Source organism: Mustelus asterias, chromosome 14 (genome assembly GCF_964213995.1).
Source record: "Mustelus asterias chromosome 14, sMusAst1.hap1.1, whole genome shotgun sequence".
In the NCBI taxonomy this organism is placed as follows: Eukaryota; Metazoa; Chordata; class Chondrichthyes; order Carcharhiniformes; family Triakidae; genus Mustelus; species Mustelus asterias.
Genome location: NC_135814.1, coordinates 28080087 through 28099354, shown reverse-complemented (window position 1 = coordinate 28099354; position 19268 = coordinate 28080087). Strand labels below are relative to the sequence as shown.

At 41.6% G+C, this 19268-nt stretch overlaps 1 protein-coding gene across 1 annotated transcript in view; it reads right to left on the bottom strand.

Moving 5' to 3' along the window:
• Positions 1-19268, bottom strand: part of LOC144504127 (low-density lipoprotein receptor-related protein 1-like) — a 1391705-nt gene that overhangs the window by 547676 nt on the left and 824761 nt on the right. The window contains exons 30-31 of the mRNA XM_078229303.1: positions 6699-6830; positions 1890-2117 (exon numbers count right to left, since the gene is read on the bottom strand). Of these exons, the coding sequence (XP_078085429.1) occupies positions 1890-2117; positions 6699-6830 (360 nt within the window). The remainder of the gene's footprint in view (positions 1-1889; positions 2118-6698; positions 6831-19268) is intronic.

The following is a 19268-nucleotide window of genomic DNA, read 5'->3' as shown; positions in this document are numbered from 1 at the left end:
GGATGTTCCGCCTTAGAAAGCTGCCAGCTAATTGCGTTGATCAGCAGTTCTTTAGACCTCCAGTGCCAGCCTGAATACTGGCCATGCCTGTAACTGCAGGCACCTCTTGGGTTAGGGGTCTCAGCAAGGAGGCTGAGAGGGTTTGAGACAGAGGTCAGGTTCAAGGGGCCAGGGAAGAAGGTTAAACCTTTGAGGGGCTGTCTCAATGGGTCAAGCGACCTGTAAAGGACTTTCACCACTGCTGCTGCCTGACACCAGACCATACAGCCAAAGCTGCTGGGCTTCCAAGATGGAATGGGTCTTCGCTTGCTGTGAACAAAATACTGGCAGAGGCAGGGTAAGCCCTTTAACTGGCTAATATTAATAATAAATCACTGGGGGAGCAGTGATATTTGCCAGTGGTACACCCAACATACGTCCAGGATCCACAAGGGGTCCAGGCCACAGGTGAGTGAGGATGGGATGGGGCTCATAAAGGGATGGTAAGTGCAGAGGGTGCAGGGGGGTTGGTAGAAATGTTGGGGGTTGGGTGTGTGAGGGTCGATGGCTCTTAAGGGATGGTGGCTCTTAGTGGGCTCCCCCCCCCACCCCCCCCACACTCCCTTCTCAATGTCAGGTCCCCCAATCAGGCACTGTATCTGACAATGAGGGATGCCCTCTGGAAGCCTGCAAATAAAGACATCAGGGATTGTTTTTGTCTCCCAGCATGGCAAAAACCCCACCCACAGTTGCTTGGATTACAGCAGAGGCAGGATGTGGCCTTGAAGTGGGTACCCTCTTGCCTAATTAAATAACCCCTTCCCACCTCCAAAAATCCTGAGGAAAGGGCATTCCACCCTATCCCAATTTTCTAAACATGTTTCCAAATTTGGACTCAATGTTCAAAATTGTTTTTGATCCAATTATTATTATTGATAACAAAGGGTGGCATGGTATGTTTTGCGGTGACAGAGGCAGCCCTCCATTGTCTGGTGGTGGGTTCTTGGGTCCTGCTGCTGCCAACAAGGTTTCCCATTGTTTGCACCCTCTGCCGCCCGGCCATTTCTGCCTGGGGGAGGTCACTATTGTTGGGACCGGAAGAAGCCATCGGCGACAATGACTGGAAAATCCCTCCCAAAGACTTTGGCTGGAATTTTCTGACCTCGCTTGTGGCTGAGATTCTCCAGTGCCACTGCTGCTAAAAGAAATTTGGCTGAGCACCAAATTCTCCATTCTCGTTGGCAGTGAGGTCTGGGCTTCCAATATCAGAGAATTCTGGCCTTTATGTGGAGCCAAAGCAAATGGGCACTTGTTGTTTGACCTGTCAGTAATAGGTTTGAGTTACAAAATAGTTTCCTATTTACCCTCACCAATTCAGTTGGTTCAGCCTCCATCTATCCCAATATCTTTCTCCTCAGAAATGTTTCCACACCATTTGACTTCTCCTTCCTCTCCTAAAGGCCGAGCCTCTTTACAGTTCTACAGGTGCATTTCATTCAAGTTGCCATGATGCAAATCAATTTTGGTCACATCACCATCACTTCCTGTGGGGATCACTGACTGGCAATCACCAGTGGTTGATTTTGTGTTTCCTAACTCAAGATTTGTCAATTCCTGCCCCCACTCCACCCCTCTCAATTCACCCACTCCCACTCCATCACCGGCTTGATATCGATCCACCAATTCTTCACAAATTGGATCAATGTCCATGGGGCTCAGAAATTCATGAGCTGCAAATTCCATAGAGAATCCCTGACTGAAAGACATTTTAATAGTGTTTATAAGTTGTTTGTATCATCACTGCATCAGTCCATTTCCGATATCAGGACATTAACTACAGATAATAAAGGTTAAAAGCATAGCATATTGCCATGTGCCATATATAGCCTTCATCATTAATTACGACTTACCAGCTGAGACCACTGTTTCTATTCCTGTGCCATTTATGAAGGCACGCTTTATAAATCGGGGCTTTAAATCAGACCAGTAAATTCGCTCTTCTAATGCATCAAAATCAACTGTTTTAACTTGACTGACATCAGGGTCAGTAAATGGTGTTATGTAATTGTAGTATGGATTATCAACATCGACTCCACGGATCTCTGAATTTCTTGAATAAATAAAAAACTCCTTTTGCTCTGCACAAAATAATGAAAAGTCTCAATATTTTTCCAAGGCACAATACAGCTAATTCTGCCTAATGACTGAACAGTATGTCAGTCTGAGAGCAGTGCATTACATATTAAGTCAATTAGACATTTCTAAAGAGTGAGATTCAAAGGGAAAAATTGCACCATGAAAATTAAACCAATCTTTTTTCTTTTTTTAAAGAAATGTTTTACAAATGCTGTAAATCTTCACTTATTTTTCAATTAATCACCAATTAGCCACGTATACCATGAAACACATTCCATCCAAAATAACATTTAGAGAAGCTCGAAGGCTGCTTTTTTAAAAAGAAATTATTTTGTTTTTTAAATAAAAGCACAGCCTATTTTTTTCTCTCTTTTTAATATTGCAAGTCTGAAAGACAAATGTTTGAACTTCTGTTCAATTAAGTTCAAGAAAATGATTGATCTAGTTGCTATGGGCCACAGTTTTGAGAATCTATTCAAAAAGAATGAATTTAGAAACTTCGCTGGGTTTTCAGTGAAGTGTGGAAAGTGAAGTAAAATTTGACTTTAACTGCACAAATGGGTGCCAGTCAGTCAAGATGATTAAATCCAGCTAATCAGCTAAATGTCAGTCCAAATATCCCTTTTAAAAATCCATTTTTTAAAGTTTAGTTTAGGGCAAGACAACATAGCTTTGGAAGAATGAACTTGCATTTGCATAGCGCCTTTTTTGCCCATGAAATGTTTAATCTGCTCCACAGGTAATGAAATATTTTTGATGCGAGTACAAACACAACAAATTTACGCACTGTAAGAAAATCCAAAGAGCTTCTATAGGTATGTTAGGAGCAAAAGGATAGTGAGGGATAAAATTGGTCCGCTTGAAGACCAGAGTGGTAGACTGTGTATGGAACCAAAAGAGATGGGGGAGATACCAAATGGTTTTTTTCCATCCGTATTTACTGAGGAAATGGGCATGGAGTCTACGAAAATAGGGCAAACAGGTAGGGAGCTCATGGAACCTTTACAAATTAAAGGGGAGGAGTTGCTTGCTGTCTTGAGGAAAATCAGAGTGGATAAATCCCCAGGACCGGACAGGGTATTCCCACAGACCTTGAGGGAAGTTAGTGTTGAACTTGCAGGGGTCCTGGCAGACATATTTAAAATGTCAGTATTCACGGGGGAGGTGCCGGATGATTGGAGGGTGGCTCATGTTGTCCCGTTGTTTAAAAAAGGTTCCAAAAGAAATCCGGGAAATTATAGGCCAGTAAGTTTGACGTTGGTGGTGGGCAAGTTATTGGAAGGTGTGATAAGGGATAGGATCTACAAATATTTGGATAGACAGGGACTTATTAGGGAGAGTCAACATGGCTTTGTGCGTGATAGGTCATGTTTGACCAATCTATTAGAGTTTTTCAAGGAGGTTACCAAGAAAGTGGAAGAAGGGAAGGCGGTGGATGTTGTCTACCTGGATTTCAGCAAGGTCTTTGACAAGGTCCCTCATGGGAGGTTAGTTAGGAAGGTTCAGTTGCTGGGTATAGATAGGGAGGTAGTAAATTGGATTAGACACTGGCTCAATGGAAGAACGATGTGGAGATGCCGGCGTTGGACTGGGGTAAGCACAGTAAGAAGTCTCACAACACCAGGTTAAAGTCCAACAGGTTTATTTGGTAGCAAATAGACCTGTTGGAACAGATAATCACTCCATCTGACGAAGGGGCAGCGCTCCGAAAGCTTATGGTATTTGCTACCAAATAAACCTGTTGGACTTTAACCTGGTGTTGTGAGACTTCTTTCAATGGAAGAAACCAGAGAGTGGTTGTGGAGGATTACTACTCTGAGTGGAGGCCTGTGACTAGTGGTGTGCCGCAGGGATTGGTGTTGGGTCCATTGTTGTTTGTCATCTATATCAATGATCTGGATGATAATGTGGTAAATTGGATCAGCAAATTTGCTGATGATACAAAGATTGGAGGTGTAGTGGACAGTGAGGAAGGTTTTCAAAGCTTGCAGAGGGATTTGGAACAACGAGAAAAATGGGCTGACAAATGGCAAATGGAATTTAACGCAGACAAGTGTGAGATATTGCACTTTGGAAGGACAAACCAAAAAAAAACATACAGGGTAAATGGTGGGACTCTGAAGAGTGCAGTTGAACAGAGGGATCTGGGAATACAGGTACAGAATTCCCTAAAAGTGATGTCACAGGTAGATAGAGTTGTAAAGAGTGCCTTTGGTACATTGGCCTTTATAAATCGGAGTATCGAGTATAAAAGTTGGAGTGTTATGGTAAGGTTATATAAGGCATTGGTGAGGCCGCATTTAGAGTATTGTGTACAGTTTTGGTCACCTAGTTACGGGAAGGATGTAAATATGGTTGAAAGAGTGCAGAGAAGGTTCACAAGTATGTTGCCGGGGCTTGAGAAGCTGAGTTACAGAGAGGGATTGAATAGGTTGGGACTTTATTTCCTGGAGCGTAGAAGAATGAGGGGAGATTTGATAGAGGTGTATAAGATTTTGATGGGTATAGATAGAGTGAATGCAAGCAGGCTTTTTCCACTGAGGCTAGGGGAGAAAAAAACCAGAGGGCATGGGTTAAGGGTGAAAGGAGAAAAGTTTAAAGGGAATATTAGGGGGGGCTTCTTCACGCAGAGAGTGGTGGGAGTGTGTAATGAGCTGCCAGATAAAGTGGTAAATGGTAGTGGTAGTGGTAAGTGGTAGTGGTAAACTTTTAACATTTAAGAAAAACTTGGACGGGTTCATGGATGAGAGGGGTGTGGAGGGATATGGTCCAAGTGCAGGTCAGTGGGACTCGGCAAAAAATGGTTCGGCACAGACAAGAAGGACCAAAAGGCCTGTTTCTGAGCGGTTATTTTCTGTGGTTCTATGGTTCTAAGATCGAACAAGCCAACAATAACTGCTAAATGAATCTATTTTGGTTGTGTTCGTTGATGGCTAATTGTTGATGAGGGTACCATGAGAACTCTTGATTCTTAAATAATGCCATGGGATCTTTTGCATTGAACTCGACAAGCAAGGTCATCGGCTTAACATATCGGGTGAGATTCTCCTCTCTCGTTCATGGCCACGCCATTGCAAGTGGGGATGGAGAATTTGGCATTTTTCCAGCTAAAACACCATTCACTTTCAGCGGCACCAGAAAATTCCAGCCGCGAACGAGGACAGACGTTTTCGGCAATTATCTACAAAATGGCAACTCCAGCAATGTAGCATTTCTTCATGACCGTAACAAGCAGCCTAGGTTATGGGGTTCGGGTCTATCTTGGGTGCAATTGGCAAACCAGGTGCAAACTGTGCTCAAAGTTGGGCTAGTTTTCTGAAATTAAGTTATGATTCAGTTTGCCACTCAAATCTTAGCATAATCCTCAACATAAAGTCGTGCATGAATCAGAGGAATCAGGCAGCATTTAAAAATTGTTCTTTTTTCTTGCATTAAACAAGGTTCCTGGGTTATTTAGTGGTAATTTGTTCAATTTTATTCACAGAGCTAAAAATGGGTTTATCACAAAAATAAGTTTCTTAATGTCTAATCAACCACATGTGAGCAACTCAATTTTAAGTCACTTAAAAAAAAAACTATACAGAACCATTTACAATTTATCATTGATTAGATGCACTGGCCATGCTAAATTCTCTCAGGGGATGTTCACAGTAACTTCATTGCAATGTTAATGTAAGCCTATTTGTGACACTAATAAATAAACTTTAAACAAATTTCATTGGTGTGCAGTGGTCAGCTCCCTAGTAAATTCATTATTTCATATTTAAAAGCTTTTAGTTGCTAATTTGTGCTGTTGCACAAAAACTAAAAGCTTATTTAACGGTCTCCCAAGAGGCCTGCAAATGAGTACAATTCGGAGGAACTTGACGTGATGATTAGTCTGATCTGGTGGTGGGACCAGTTTTATGAGTGGTACCACCTTCCAGTGGGAAGCTTCTCAAAGCTCATGGGAACTCACTTTGTGCTGAATGCAGTTTTCATTCAAATTCTGCAAACGTTTGAGTTGATCTGAGCAATTTTGAGAAAATCACACTCAAAATACCAGAGGAAACTAGCAGAAACTTTACTCCTTCATGTTAAAGTGCTGAGGAAAGTTTATTTATTAGTCACAAATAGGCTTACATAACACTGCAATGAAGTTACTGTGAAAATCCCCTCGTTGCCACACTCTGGTGCCTGTCCGGATACACTGAGGGAGATTTTAGCATGGCCAATGCACCTAACCAGCACGTCTTTCAAACCGTGGGAGGAAACCGGAGCACCCGGAGGAAATCTACACAGACATGGGAGAACATGCAGTCTCCGCACAGACAGTGACCCAAGCCGGGAATCGAACCCGGCTCCCTGGCACTGTGAGTCAGCAGTGCTAACCACTGCCACTGTGCCTCCCTATAAGTGGGGCTTGAAACCATCAGCTTCTAAAAACAGCTTTCCTCGCATACAGAAGTTAATGGATGGTGTCATGCACAATGTACAAATGTACATCTCGAACGAACCCCTGCAATGTAAAATAGGAACACTTGTGGTTATTGAAAATCAGTGACAAGGCTTTATTTTGATTTGACAGATTTCCAGGCACTTACCATAGCAGTTCTTCTCATCGGGGGCTAGTTTCATTAGATGAGGACATGTACATGCAGCAGTTCCATTGTAATTAATCAGGCACAAATGAGAACATGGCCCTTTGCCATTATTAGACTCACAAGGATTTGGTGCTGTAATTATAAACACAACTTCAATTCATTATCTGATTTCCCTGCTACAGTAATCATCCAGTACACAAGCATAAATAACAACTGTAGTTTTCCACCAAAAACTGTGAGGAACTGATAAACATAAGATGCAAATTGCATTAATGATGACACTGCTGAATTGAAACCACAGAAACGCCATTATATCAAAACGGCAGAGGAAAAGTTCCCATTAACACATTGTTCCTAAAAATCCATATTGTAATTGAAAGCCATTAAAGTAATTTCAAAACCAACTCAATGTCAAATAAAGATTTAACCTTGCTCTTTCATCCCATAATTTACAATCTTGTTTATTTCTTGAATAGGTATTTTCTAAATACTTGGCTTTATTTGGTAAAATCGTTAACTAGAAGGCTTAAAGCTATATCAGTGCATTGATTAGTTATTAAGATACTCTTAGAACAACGAGGCAGTGAGCATACTTAAAGTGGTCAGTACATTGCAAAGTTTCTATGACTTGACGTGCAAGGTGTGCTAAGTGTGTGTGGCTGACGCTTTTTTACAGTTTATTTATTAGTGTCACAAATAGGCTTACATTAACACTGCAATTAGGTTACTGTGAAAATCCCCTAGTCGCCACACTCCGGCGCCTGTTTGGGTACACTGAGGGAGGATTTAGCATGGCCAATGTACCTAACCAGCACGTCGTTTGGACTGTGGGAAGAAACTGGAGCATCCGGAGGAAACCCACGCAGACACGGGGAGAACGTGCAAACTCCACACAGACAGTGACCCAAGCCGGGAATGGGACCCAAGTCCCTGGCGCTGTGAGGCAGCAGTGCGAATCACCTTGCTGACCATTTACTGTCATTACTGCAAGAATTCACACATTCTTCAGGAAACCAATTTTTATAGTCAAACTGGCAGAGATTTATCTGTGAATTCATGGGTTTTCCAGCACTTGAGCATTGTAGCAATCATTTTTTGTGTCGTCCTCATGCTAACCATTACCAGCAAGTAAAACTAATTTCGCTTAGGAAACCAACAGAAAGGAATACAGACTTGTATGTGTATAGTACCATCATGTATTCAGGAATCTCAAAATGCATGACTGCCAAATTTGAAATGTAGATGCTGTTATTATATAGAATATCCATACACTAGGTTCCCCAAAAATAGCTGTAATAATGAGCACATAAATTGTTTTAGTGATGCTGGTCGAAATAGTGCCATAGCTTTACTTATGTCCACTAAAAAGGCAGGCACGTTGTGGGTTTTACATTTCATTCAATGCCGGAATGTTCCGGTTCCGCCTGAAATCAATGGATCTTTGACTGGTCTGTCCAATTTTCCAACCCACCAGCGATGATTGCCGTCATGGACTGGAAAATCCTGGCTCAAAAAAATACCAGCTTCAGTACCACAATGGCCTATCACCTTCGGTCATTGCTGTTTTTAAGTGACCACCAACCGAGCGATAATGGGTTGGATTTTCGCGGAGTTGAGCAGACACCATGGAACTTTAAACATGGCAGCTGGGCCTCAATCCCCGGATTCCTGGTCCCACTCCTGACTCTCTCAATTTTCACAAGTGCAAGCAAAGGGTGCGGGTTGTTGCAGGTCACAAGCCCATACCCTGCATTCCTGACCTGGCTAGCTCCATAATGGGGATGTGTATCCTTAATCCCTAAATCTCCAATCTTTAAAGTGGGAATCTTCTGAAAGGTATGTTCAAAAGGTCTTATACATGCCCCATTCCAACCTATGCCCCTACACCCAACCCCCATGGTCCTTCGTACCCTCCATGTCAACCAATACCCCCATCCACTCCACTTGGCCCCTCAGACCCTCCATGTCAACCTATGGCACTTAAGAGTTCAGGAAAATAAGGCACTTTCATGCCCATTCACCCAATATAAACTCTATACAGAATCAATGAACCATGTAGTCATAATAGTCTGTGTGGAAAAGCTTTAAAACAAAGGTGGTTAATTTATAAGTTTTTACTTCCTTGAAAAAACTCTTTTTACTATACACCTATAAAAGTGTCAATCATCCAGACTTTCAAAGTTTCATTAGCAGAAACTACAAGCATTTGACACTCTTTATCTCTTGTACACAAACATTGGAGGTGATTTTCAGCCCACATCTGCCATCATAGAGAACAGCAATTTGAGCTGAAAATCCAGAGAGAATTGGAAAACATGATCCTCTTCGGAGAGATCATGTTCCATTATTGTCCCTGCCCTTCGGTGGTGAGGCAGTGAAGTTCACACCTACAAAGGGCAAGAACTTCATTTAAATGTATTTTAATACATTTTAATATAACCTGTTGAGGGGATTCCCCTGGGGGAGAGGGTCATGGCCAGGCAGTGCCAGGGCATTGCCCCCTGGCACAGGTTGACATTGCAGTGTCATGGGCGGATCCTAGTGGGAGCCTCATGTGGCTGGGGAATGTGTGTATGGTGGAGGGGAGAGAGGGAGATACCCGCGATGACTGTTGCAGGGGGAGAGAGGGAGAGGGTGATGCCAGCAGTGACCGTTGGTGGCGGTTGGGGGGGGAGCGGGGGGGGGGGGGGAGAAACAGAGAGGGTGATGCCAGCATTGATTTCAGGGGGATGGTGGGGGAGGGGAAAGAAGCCATTTTTGATTATTTTTAAAACTTCATTCATGGGACATGGGCGTCGCGGGCAAGGCTAGCATTTATTCTACATTCCTAGTTACCCTTGGACTGACTGACTGGCTTGCTCGGTTATTTCAGAGGGCAGTTGAGAGTCAACCACATTGCCGTGGCTCAGGAGTCACATATAGGCCAGACTGGATAAGAACAGCAGATTTCCTTCCCTAAAGGACATTAATGAAGCAGATGAGTTGTTTCTGACAGTCAACAATGGTTTGCATGGTCATCAATAGATTCGTAAATTCTGGTTATTTTTTATTGAATTCAAATTTCATCATCTGCCATGGCGGGATTCGAATCCGGGTCCCCAGAACATTCGCTGAGTTTCTGGATTAATAGTCGAGCAATAATACCATGAGGCCTTCGCCTTCACTCAGGTATGGGTTTGATGCCATGGAGGATGAGGGAGATACTTGTATGCAATGGGTGCAGGTGCTCACCCACCCCATTGTTAAGTGTCTCTTTTACCTTGGTTGAAGATCATCTGGAAGAAGGTACTTCAAAGATAAAACAATGAAGAAGGCAAGAGAAAATCCCCTCAGCTATTCTCAATGGCTCAAAAAACTCATATATGTGACTTGAATCAGCATCTAGCCTAGGGCAGAGCACAATGGTCAAAGAGTTAGTTTTTAAAAAAGAATATCTTTGGAAAAAGAATCCCTGCCAGGCATAAATTTGATAAATATTTGAGGCATTTCAGAAATATTCTCTAAATAAATGATATGATACATTATTTTCAATGCAACATCTCACAGCAGGACTCTGAAGGTTAGTTTCCCCTTTATGATAAAATATTTGTGGAAGATCCTTGAAAAGATGATTAAGTGCTTGCTGCTGATATAATCTGTTTTTGCATTTTTAAACAGTACGTAGCAATTCAATTCCAGTTAAATACATAGTCCACAGTTTTGGTAATGGTCTCTGGTTGCTAATAGGATTAATGGCAATACAGCAAAAATCCAATGCTGTTGTGACTTGCAAATGCATTTTAACTTTTAAAGTATATCATTAGAGTACATTGTTCTTCAATGCGTGTATCTGAAACGCAATTCATTTTAGAGTTTTTCTGGAAAATGAGCGAACATTGGAGAGTTACAAATATGCAATCTATATACATTTCCGACTTGCTTCAGCTCATTCTTGCTAATTGCACAGCCTTCATCTATCAAAGTAGAGGTCAGCATCATTTGCAATCATCAAACATCACCAATAACATCTTGTATTCAGATAGTGCCTTTAACCAATACATTTTTGAAATGTGCTTCGCAAAAGAAAAAAGAAATTAATTGCTCATAATATGGCCTGTTTTGAACCACAATTCCAACGTGTTTTCTGGTGCATAACACAGTTTAATGGTCCAATATTTATGGGGCATTTTAACTTCAAGAAATTATGGTCGTTATTGGCCTGAAAGATTTATTATTCATCCAAAATAAGGGTGGAATGTGAATAAAAAATATCTCAGGCCAGAGTTTAATAAGCATTTCACCTTAACGCAATGTTTCTGGTTGATTATCTTGCGAAAGAAGATCTTGGTAACTAAAGCCAGAATGCACGAGGAAGAGGAGGAAGGTGTTGGTGGTGATAGGGAAGGTGACGATGACGACAATGAAGAGGATGATGATGAAAAGGAGGACAATGAGGAGGATGAAGAAGAAAATGAGTCTTAAAATGAGTTAGAAAGTGCCTTTTCACTGTGCGAGCATCTTGCTGACAATTGCCCAAAGGCTGCAGTGGACAGCAAGAAGAAAATGCAGACTATTGTGTGTTTTGGATAAGTCAGCAAACCTACATATGCACAACTTGTAAATTCCATAATATAAACACAACCTTGTTATGACAGTTATGACCACTGTAGTGGGTCGTATCTCAAACAATGACGAGACAGAGTACTGGAATGAAGTAGAAAATCTGGTGAACTGGTGCGGTGACAATAATCTCTCCCTCAATGTCAACAAAATTAATAAAGATTGACCTTGAATTCAGGAAGCATAGAAGAGAACAGGCCCCTGTCTACATCAATGGAGATGAAGTAGAAATGGTCGAGAGCTTCAAGTTTTTAGGTGTCCAGTTCACCAACAACCTGTCCTGGTCCCCCCCATGCTGAAACTATAATTAAGAAAGCCCACCACGCCTCTACTTTCTCAGAAGATGAAGGAAATTTGGCATGTCAGCTACGACTCTCACCAACTTTTACAGATGCACCATAGAAAGCATTCTTTCTGGGTGTGATACAGCTTGATATGGCTCCTGCTTTGCCCAAGACCGCAAGAAACTACAATCCAACGTGCAAACCAGCCTCCCATCCATTGACTCTGTCTACACTTCCAGCTGCCTCAGCAAAACAGCCAGCAGAATTAAGGTCCCCATGCACCCCTGACATTCTCTCTTCCACCTTCTTCCGTCGGGAAAAAGACACGAAAATCTGAGGACACGTACCAGCCGACTCAAGAACAGCTTCTTCCCTGCTGCCATCAGACTTTTGAATTAACCTTGCATTAAGTTGATCTTTCTCTACACCCAAGCTATGACTGTAACACTACATTCGGCACTCTCTCATTTCCTTCTCTATGAATGGTGTGTTTTGTCTGTATCCCGCAAGAAACAATACTTTGCACTGTATGTTAATACATGTGACAATAATAAATCAAATCAAATCAAATCAAAACTGTTGCTATCAATATGGATTTGCTGCTCTGGCCAGCACCTGTTTTGAAGTATTTGAACAGCGTTTTTTTTAAAGAACCTTTTTGAGTTCAGCAAAGCACAATTGGACTTGCATGCAAAGTTAATTGGCTCAATCATTATGGCTATGCTGTATTGCAACAGTTCTGGGATGCATTCCATTTGTGGCTGATATTCAACCTGATACATTCAAGCAGATGAGGCAATGGCCTAGTTGTATTATCACGAGACTATTAATCCAGAAACTCAGCTAATGTTCTGGGGACCTGGGTTTGGATCCCCGCCACGGCAGATGATGGAATTTGAATTCAATAAAAATATCTGATGACCATGAAACTATTGTCAATTGTCGGAAAAACCTGCACTACAAAAAAAAACAAAGAAAAGTTCGGCACAGGAACAGGCCCTTTGGCCCACCAAGCCCATGCTGATCATGATGCCCCAGCTAAACTTAAAGAAAAACTTTCTGCCCTTACTGGGTCCATATCTCTCTATTCCCTCCCTATTCATGTACACATCCAGATGCCCCTTAAATATTGCTAATGGTGCCTGCTTCCACCACGTACTCTGGCAGTGTGTGCCAGGTACCCACCACTCTCTGCATGAAAAACATCCCCTGCACATCTCCCTTAAACTTTTCCCCTCTCACCTTGAGCCTGTGCCCCCTTGTAATTGACACTTCCACCCTGTGAAAAAGCCTTTGACTACCCACCCTGTCTATGCCACCCTTTGTAGACCTCTATCAAGTCTCTCCTCAGCCTCTGTCTTTCCAGTGAAAACAATCTTAGTTTATTCAACCTCACCTCATAGCCATTGCCCTCGAGACCAGGCAACATCCTGGTGAATCTTCTTTCCACTCTCGGCAAAGCTTCCACGTCCTTCTGGTAGTGTGATGACCAGAATTGCACGCAATACTCCAAATACGGCCTAACCATGGTTTTAGATAGCTGCAACATGATTTGCCAACTCTTGTACTCAGTAATGTCCTTTATGGAAGAAAATCTGCTATCCTTACCTGGTCTTGCCTACATGTGATTCCAGAGCCATAGCAATGTGGTTGAATCTCAACTGCCCTCTGAAATGGCCAAGTAGGCCATTCAGGTTAAGGGCAACTCGGGATGGGTAATGAATGCCAGCCAGCGACACGACACCCATGTCCCACAAATGAATTTTAAAAAAGCTCATTGTTAGAAAAAACTTGTGATGATTGCCACTTTAAGACCAGCCTTACAGAGTAAGGGTCACATGGTCTGAACAGTCAATCACCACAAACCTGCAAGAAAATTCCGTAAAACCTGAAGAATTCTGAAACAAAGAGACCTTTTGATCCAAATGATATGCTTGCTTTGTTGAAGTTATCTGCTGAGGCTTAATTCAGGGACAGGAAACCCACAAGGAACTTGGATTTTTTTTGCACTATTTTTACATGAGATACTATGATAAAAAACAAACACATGAAACAAGTGAAAAAAAAATAATGCCGGAGTCAATGTTGGCAATCGGTAAACACAGAAATTGGCAACACAGAGCATTGCAAATAGCCAGTGGAAGATCATGTGCAAAGAAAGAACAGGCTTCTTCAGTGTTACACCATTGATTTTCCTGTGAATTTACAAGAGCTTAAACCTTATATATTTATTGAGCATACATGTCAACTAATGCATTGCAAATTGAATTAGGATTGAATGTCCCATGTGTTTCAGTTTGCTACCATGCATTCATTAAGTAGAGGAAAGTCATGTTGTGAGAAAGACAATTAAAAATTATACCTTGTGGAAGTATTAGTACTTATGAATCACGAGCATGAGATTCATTTCCTGAGAATCAACTCTATGCAAAATGTAACTTTATGGACCTCTGAAATTTAGGAAATAATTATGTTCCAACCAGATGCCTTCACTTGAATGCAAATCAGTAACAATCGACACAATTCCCACTTTGGTTGACGCATTTAAATGGTTTGTAAATTCTTCACTTCGACTCGGATCAGTAGCAGTGTATTGTTTTCATGGGAAGAAATACTAATTTTTTTGGAAACCCCCTGAAATATGTAAAACATCACAGGTCTATAACTAGATCTTAATTGAATCTTTTGTAAGCTTTTCTGTTCTTGAAGTGGTGACAGAAAACATTCAGTTTCTGAGAAATAAGCGTAATTTGCTGCAATGGGAAGATAGTGGAAATCGTTGTAAGGTAGACAGTTTGGTTACCCAATGGTCCAGTGGCAAATCCACAGCACAATTTGCAAGAAACTAATGACATTAGGTGCATAACAGCAATTCATGCTGCTCTCTGGCGCAATGGGAAACGGAAAGCAGATTGGGAAGTCAGCCCCAAAACAGTTCACCTTGAGAAGTATTATACTGAAAGAAAAAGTCTTTATATAACAAATTATGGATCATTTTTCTGATTCCAAGCTTACTGAGCTTGGCATTCTGTAATGTCTCAGCAGTTGTGGTGTCAATTCCACAACTTGATCGCTCTATTGATTTTGAAATGGGGTAGGGCTGAGATAAATAGCTGCTCATTTTTTTTCAGTGAGGGTCTCTGTGGAGTCGTTGAAAAGTCACAGCACATTATGGCGTGGAGTACCTCTTGGCTTAAGTTATTCTCACTGTGATTCTCTAGAATTTCTGCACTGTTAGCTCCATTACTGCAAGTGTTTAAGTCGATTGTTCAATTAATGTGTAATGAATATCCACTATAGAAACATCCATTATTGCATGAATATCTCACATTTACGTTATTTCCAATAAATAAAGGACATTCACTGCTCAAATGTTAAAACATTATTCATCTGACATATGTGGAGAATGAATAATTTATAAGCATTAAAACATTGTTAATAATGCAGTCCCTGTTTTAGTTCCATATTCAGTAACTTTTTCTGATCTGAATGTGAAAGAAGCAGAGAATGATTATTTAATATATAAGCCATGTTAAGGTGTAATGCTTCTGTAAAATGTAAATGGTGAATGTCAAATTTTCCAGTGGTTGCATGTTTATTTGAACTGCAGACAAAGCTAGTTGTATGGTAGGGATACATTTTTAACATTCCAAACTTGTGTGTGGACAGCGAATATTGACCTAAGCAGCATTAAGCTGAAGTATTGATTGTTACAGGTCTGTCACTGGTCAAAGTGGCTGCAATTTGAGCTAATAAATTTGAAGTATTGCGCATGAAGCTTGACATAACGTCAAAATGAATTAATTAAAGTTTGATTTTTCTTTCCCTGCTGAATAATGATAGCCAAGTGTTAGATACACCTAATGGTGACAACCAACTGGTGTATTTATCATTTTCTATCAGATACAAACTCATATTGAGTAACAGAGCTGGAAATTGAAATGTTCAGTAGAAAATTACAAATTCTGTGGAGGTTTCCTGATAAAATCACAGTAGTCCCAGATGATCAAATGCTGTTCTGCCCTTTGAGGGGGAGAGCTGCCTGGTAGTGATTTAATCGGAGGATCGCCACACCTCAGGTGAGGGGCAAGGTTGAGAAGTCGGACCTTCACAAATAACCTCAGCCGGTATAGGAATCAAACTTGCTTTGTTGGCTCTGCATTACAAACTAGCCTTCCAGCCAACTGAGCTAACCAACTCCACAGGTTTTCGGATAGGATACATGCAGAACCCTTGGCAAAATGGCAAAAATGATTAAATCTGGCTGTTAATTCCGTTTTTCTAGGATTTCCATTCAAAGTTATGGCAGTGGAATGGGAGGAACATAGTTAATTTCAGGACCAGGATTCGAGAGTTTTAAGTGAAATAAGTCGTAGAAATTGAAGCACTTACAGATTTGTCTCCATTTTAACAGCTGAACTTGAATCATTCACTGCTATGAATTAAATGACCAATAACAACAAATTATTTGCTACCAAATATATAGAAAATGGACCACGATTCGTGCTGGAAGCCCTTTGATGGAAAGACATGCCAGCTTGACTGTAAAATAGGTAAATTAACACATCTATGTCCTATCCATCTATCTTGTGACTGCTGCACAAAACTTTATCCCACATTCTATCCAGCTATCGTTTGGAGGAAAAATTATTCCTATGAATAACAGTACAAAAAAAAACATTTGCAACCAATTCACATTGATTATTGATTCAAAGATTTTTTTCCTTCCATCTGAATATTAATGATACAGGTTTATTATGGACATCCAATTGCATTTGTTTATGCACTTCATGTTTCTGGAACATCTTCAGGATAGTCGCTGACAACCTAGAGGATTGGATGTTGTTTTCTCAGCAAGTACTATTGAGTTCCTGATAGTTAATCAGCCAACTTGCCACGAGTGGATTTTGGGTTACTGCAGGAATCTGAACCAATAGATTAAAACATTTTCCAATTAAAGTGAGGTAGTGGCATTTATTAGAGCTGCGACTGCAGGCATGAATAGAATATAAAGCGTGTGCAAGCTCGAACATAAATATAGAAGATGAAAACTGAAATGACTTTTACTTTAATATTAATGCTGTTTTACGTGGCATTCTCAACTCTTACTTAGCATGCACCTATAGTGTACTTTATACTGCTTGTTGCAAAGGGTTCTTTGTCTGACATTAGCTTAGTTTAATAGTTGCCAAATATGGCCAAGTCACTTTAGGTCAGTTAACATTTTACATTTAAGGTTTGAATGGTTTTATTGGCAAGAATTCACTTTTCTAAAATGCAGAAGCAATGGGGGCTAAATTAGATTGTTCCTGTAAAGGAGCATGAGGATCACATTGTGTCATGAGTTCATCCCCATTGATTGAAATGAAGTCAACACACCAACTTTTGTTGCCTGCTTCTCAAAATGATTGCTATTTGTAACCAGCATTAACCACATTGCTCATTGGCTAGATGTGCTATCGGGGGGAAGGGGGGGCAAAATTGTAACTTCGGGCATTGCATAATGGTGGCCTGAACCACTTAAATTGAAGATGCATTGTCCTGGAAGCAGCTGCAGGCTGTTGTGTAGCAAATGAACCTGACCTGCCAAACAGCGAAGAATTTCATAACACAATGGTTAGCACTGCTGCCTCACAGCACCAGGAACCCGGGCTCGATTCCAGCCTCGGGTCACTGAATGCGTGGAGTTTATATGTTCTTTCCGTGTCTGCATGGGTTTCTTTTGGGTGCTCCAGTTTCCTCCTACAATCCAAAGATGTGCAGGTTAGGTTGATTGGCCATGCTAAATTGCCAACGTCAGGGGGATTAGCAGTGTAAATACGTGGCTTACGGGGATAGGGTGGGATTGTTGCAGGTGCAGGCTCGATGGGCTAAATGGCCTCCTTTTGCACTGTAGGGATTCTATTCTATTCTATTCTTACAACATGAGAGAGAACAGGCCCTAAGTATTTTGGATGCTGCACTGGAGGCCTTTTGGGAAGTATGAGACTGCCAACAGGAGGCCAGTCAGCTTTTCAGGCACAGCCTTTCACAAGCCACTGCGAGCAGGTAGCCATGGAGTACAATACCAGACGTTTAACCCTGAGGATGCAGAAATCAGCTTGCTGCAATGCAAGGCCAGACTACTATCAGCATGACTGTGAATACCAGTATGCAATAAGGGAATTGCAATCTGTCACAGCAATCTAGCAAACTCCAACATAATACTGTGATTGTTGAGGCACATCCTGAGGGAGTAACAATGGCTCCATGGAGTATGACCTGTCGTCCTCACTGGATGGCAGCATTCATGGTCCCATGCTTGCCACTCTGCCAGTGCCCTTGCAGTTGTTTGTCTGTGACAGCAGACTGCTTCTGTCCGTGCCAAAGTTTTGCAGCCTGATAAAGTGCCTTTTCTGTCAGAGTGATGCGCTATCAATTAGGCAAAAGACTACTTGTGTGCCAATACAACTGTAGGTTTTTATTCATAACAGAATCAGGAGTACATCCCAACAGGAAACCGACCCGAACTGAACAAGGGGGAGGAGAAGCCACCTTTATACTAGGTGACAAGGGGAGGAGCCGAGCCGGCAGGGGATGTGTCCAGGCATAACAAACACACAACGGTGGTTCAGGCAGGACAAAGGCACAACTGAAGTCCACCACACAGAGTTGCTTGAGGTCATCCTTCAAGGCCACCTCCACTCTTCTCCACTGGAGGTCAGGAATATTTCACCAGCCATATTGCAGCCACGAGAACAGCAATTCCTATGAGTATCATGGCAAAGGTACATGGGAAGATAAGAACTAAGAAAAAGGGCAAGAGTGATTAACTTACGTTTATATGTAATCTGGCATGGTTTCATTTTGACATTGAGACCAAAATAGTGATATGATGACCTATGAAAGAGCAATTGAGGATCTGAGATTGTGATTACTTGTATCGCCCTTGAAGTCGTTCTTCATGTACATCCTGAGCAGAAAGGGGCTGTTAATGTTGCTAATGCCTTTCATCTTGTTCTTCTCCTTAATTTTCCTCCTTCCTCTTTCACCAGTTTGCTCTGCTCTCTGTGGCCTCTTGCTCATTCTCCAAGTCATGGTGTTTTCCAAGGGGAAGGCCTATTACTGCACTGATGTCAGGGGCTGGCTGGTTTGTACAAAACCCTTAAAGTCATGCAAATGTTTTCTACACCTGCCACACCACTCCACTGTAAGAATTTTGCAACTTAAAACAACAATGGAAAGCACCAAACACTTGTAGAATTGGAGCAACAACCAAATGAAGTCAACTAGCAACTTTTTTTTATTCATTCGTGGGATATAGGCGGGATCACTGGCTGGCCAGCATTTATTGCCCATCCCTAATTGCCCTTGTTCAAAGGGCAGTTGAGAGTCAACCACATTGCTGTGGCTCTGGAGTTACATGTAGGCCAGATCAGGCAAGGATGGCAGATTTCCTTCCCTAGAGGGCATTCGTGAACCAGGTGGGCTTTTCCGACAATCGAAAATGGTTTCATGGTCATCAGTAGATTCTTAATTCCAGATTTATTTTTTATTGAATTCAAATTCCATGGTCATCAGTAGATTCTTAATTCCAGATTTATTTTTTATTGAATTCAAATTCCACCATCTGCCGTAGCAGGATTCAAACCCGGGTCTCCAGAATTTTAGTTCAGTTTCTGGATTAATAGTCTAGCAATAATACCAC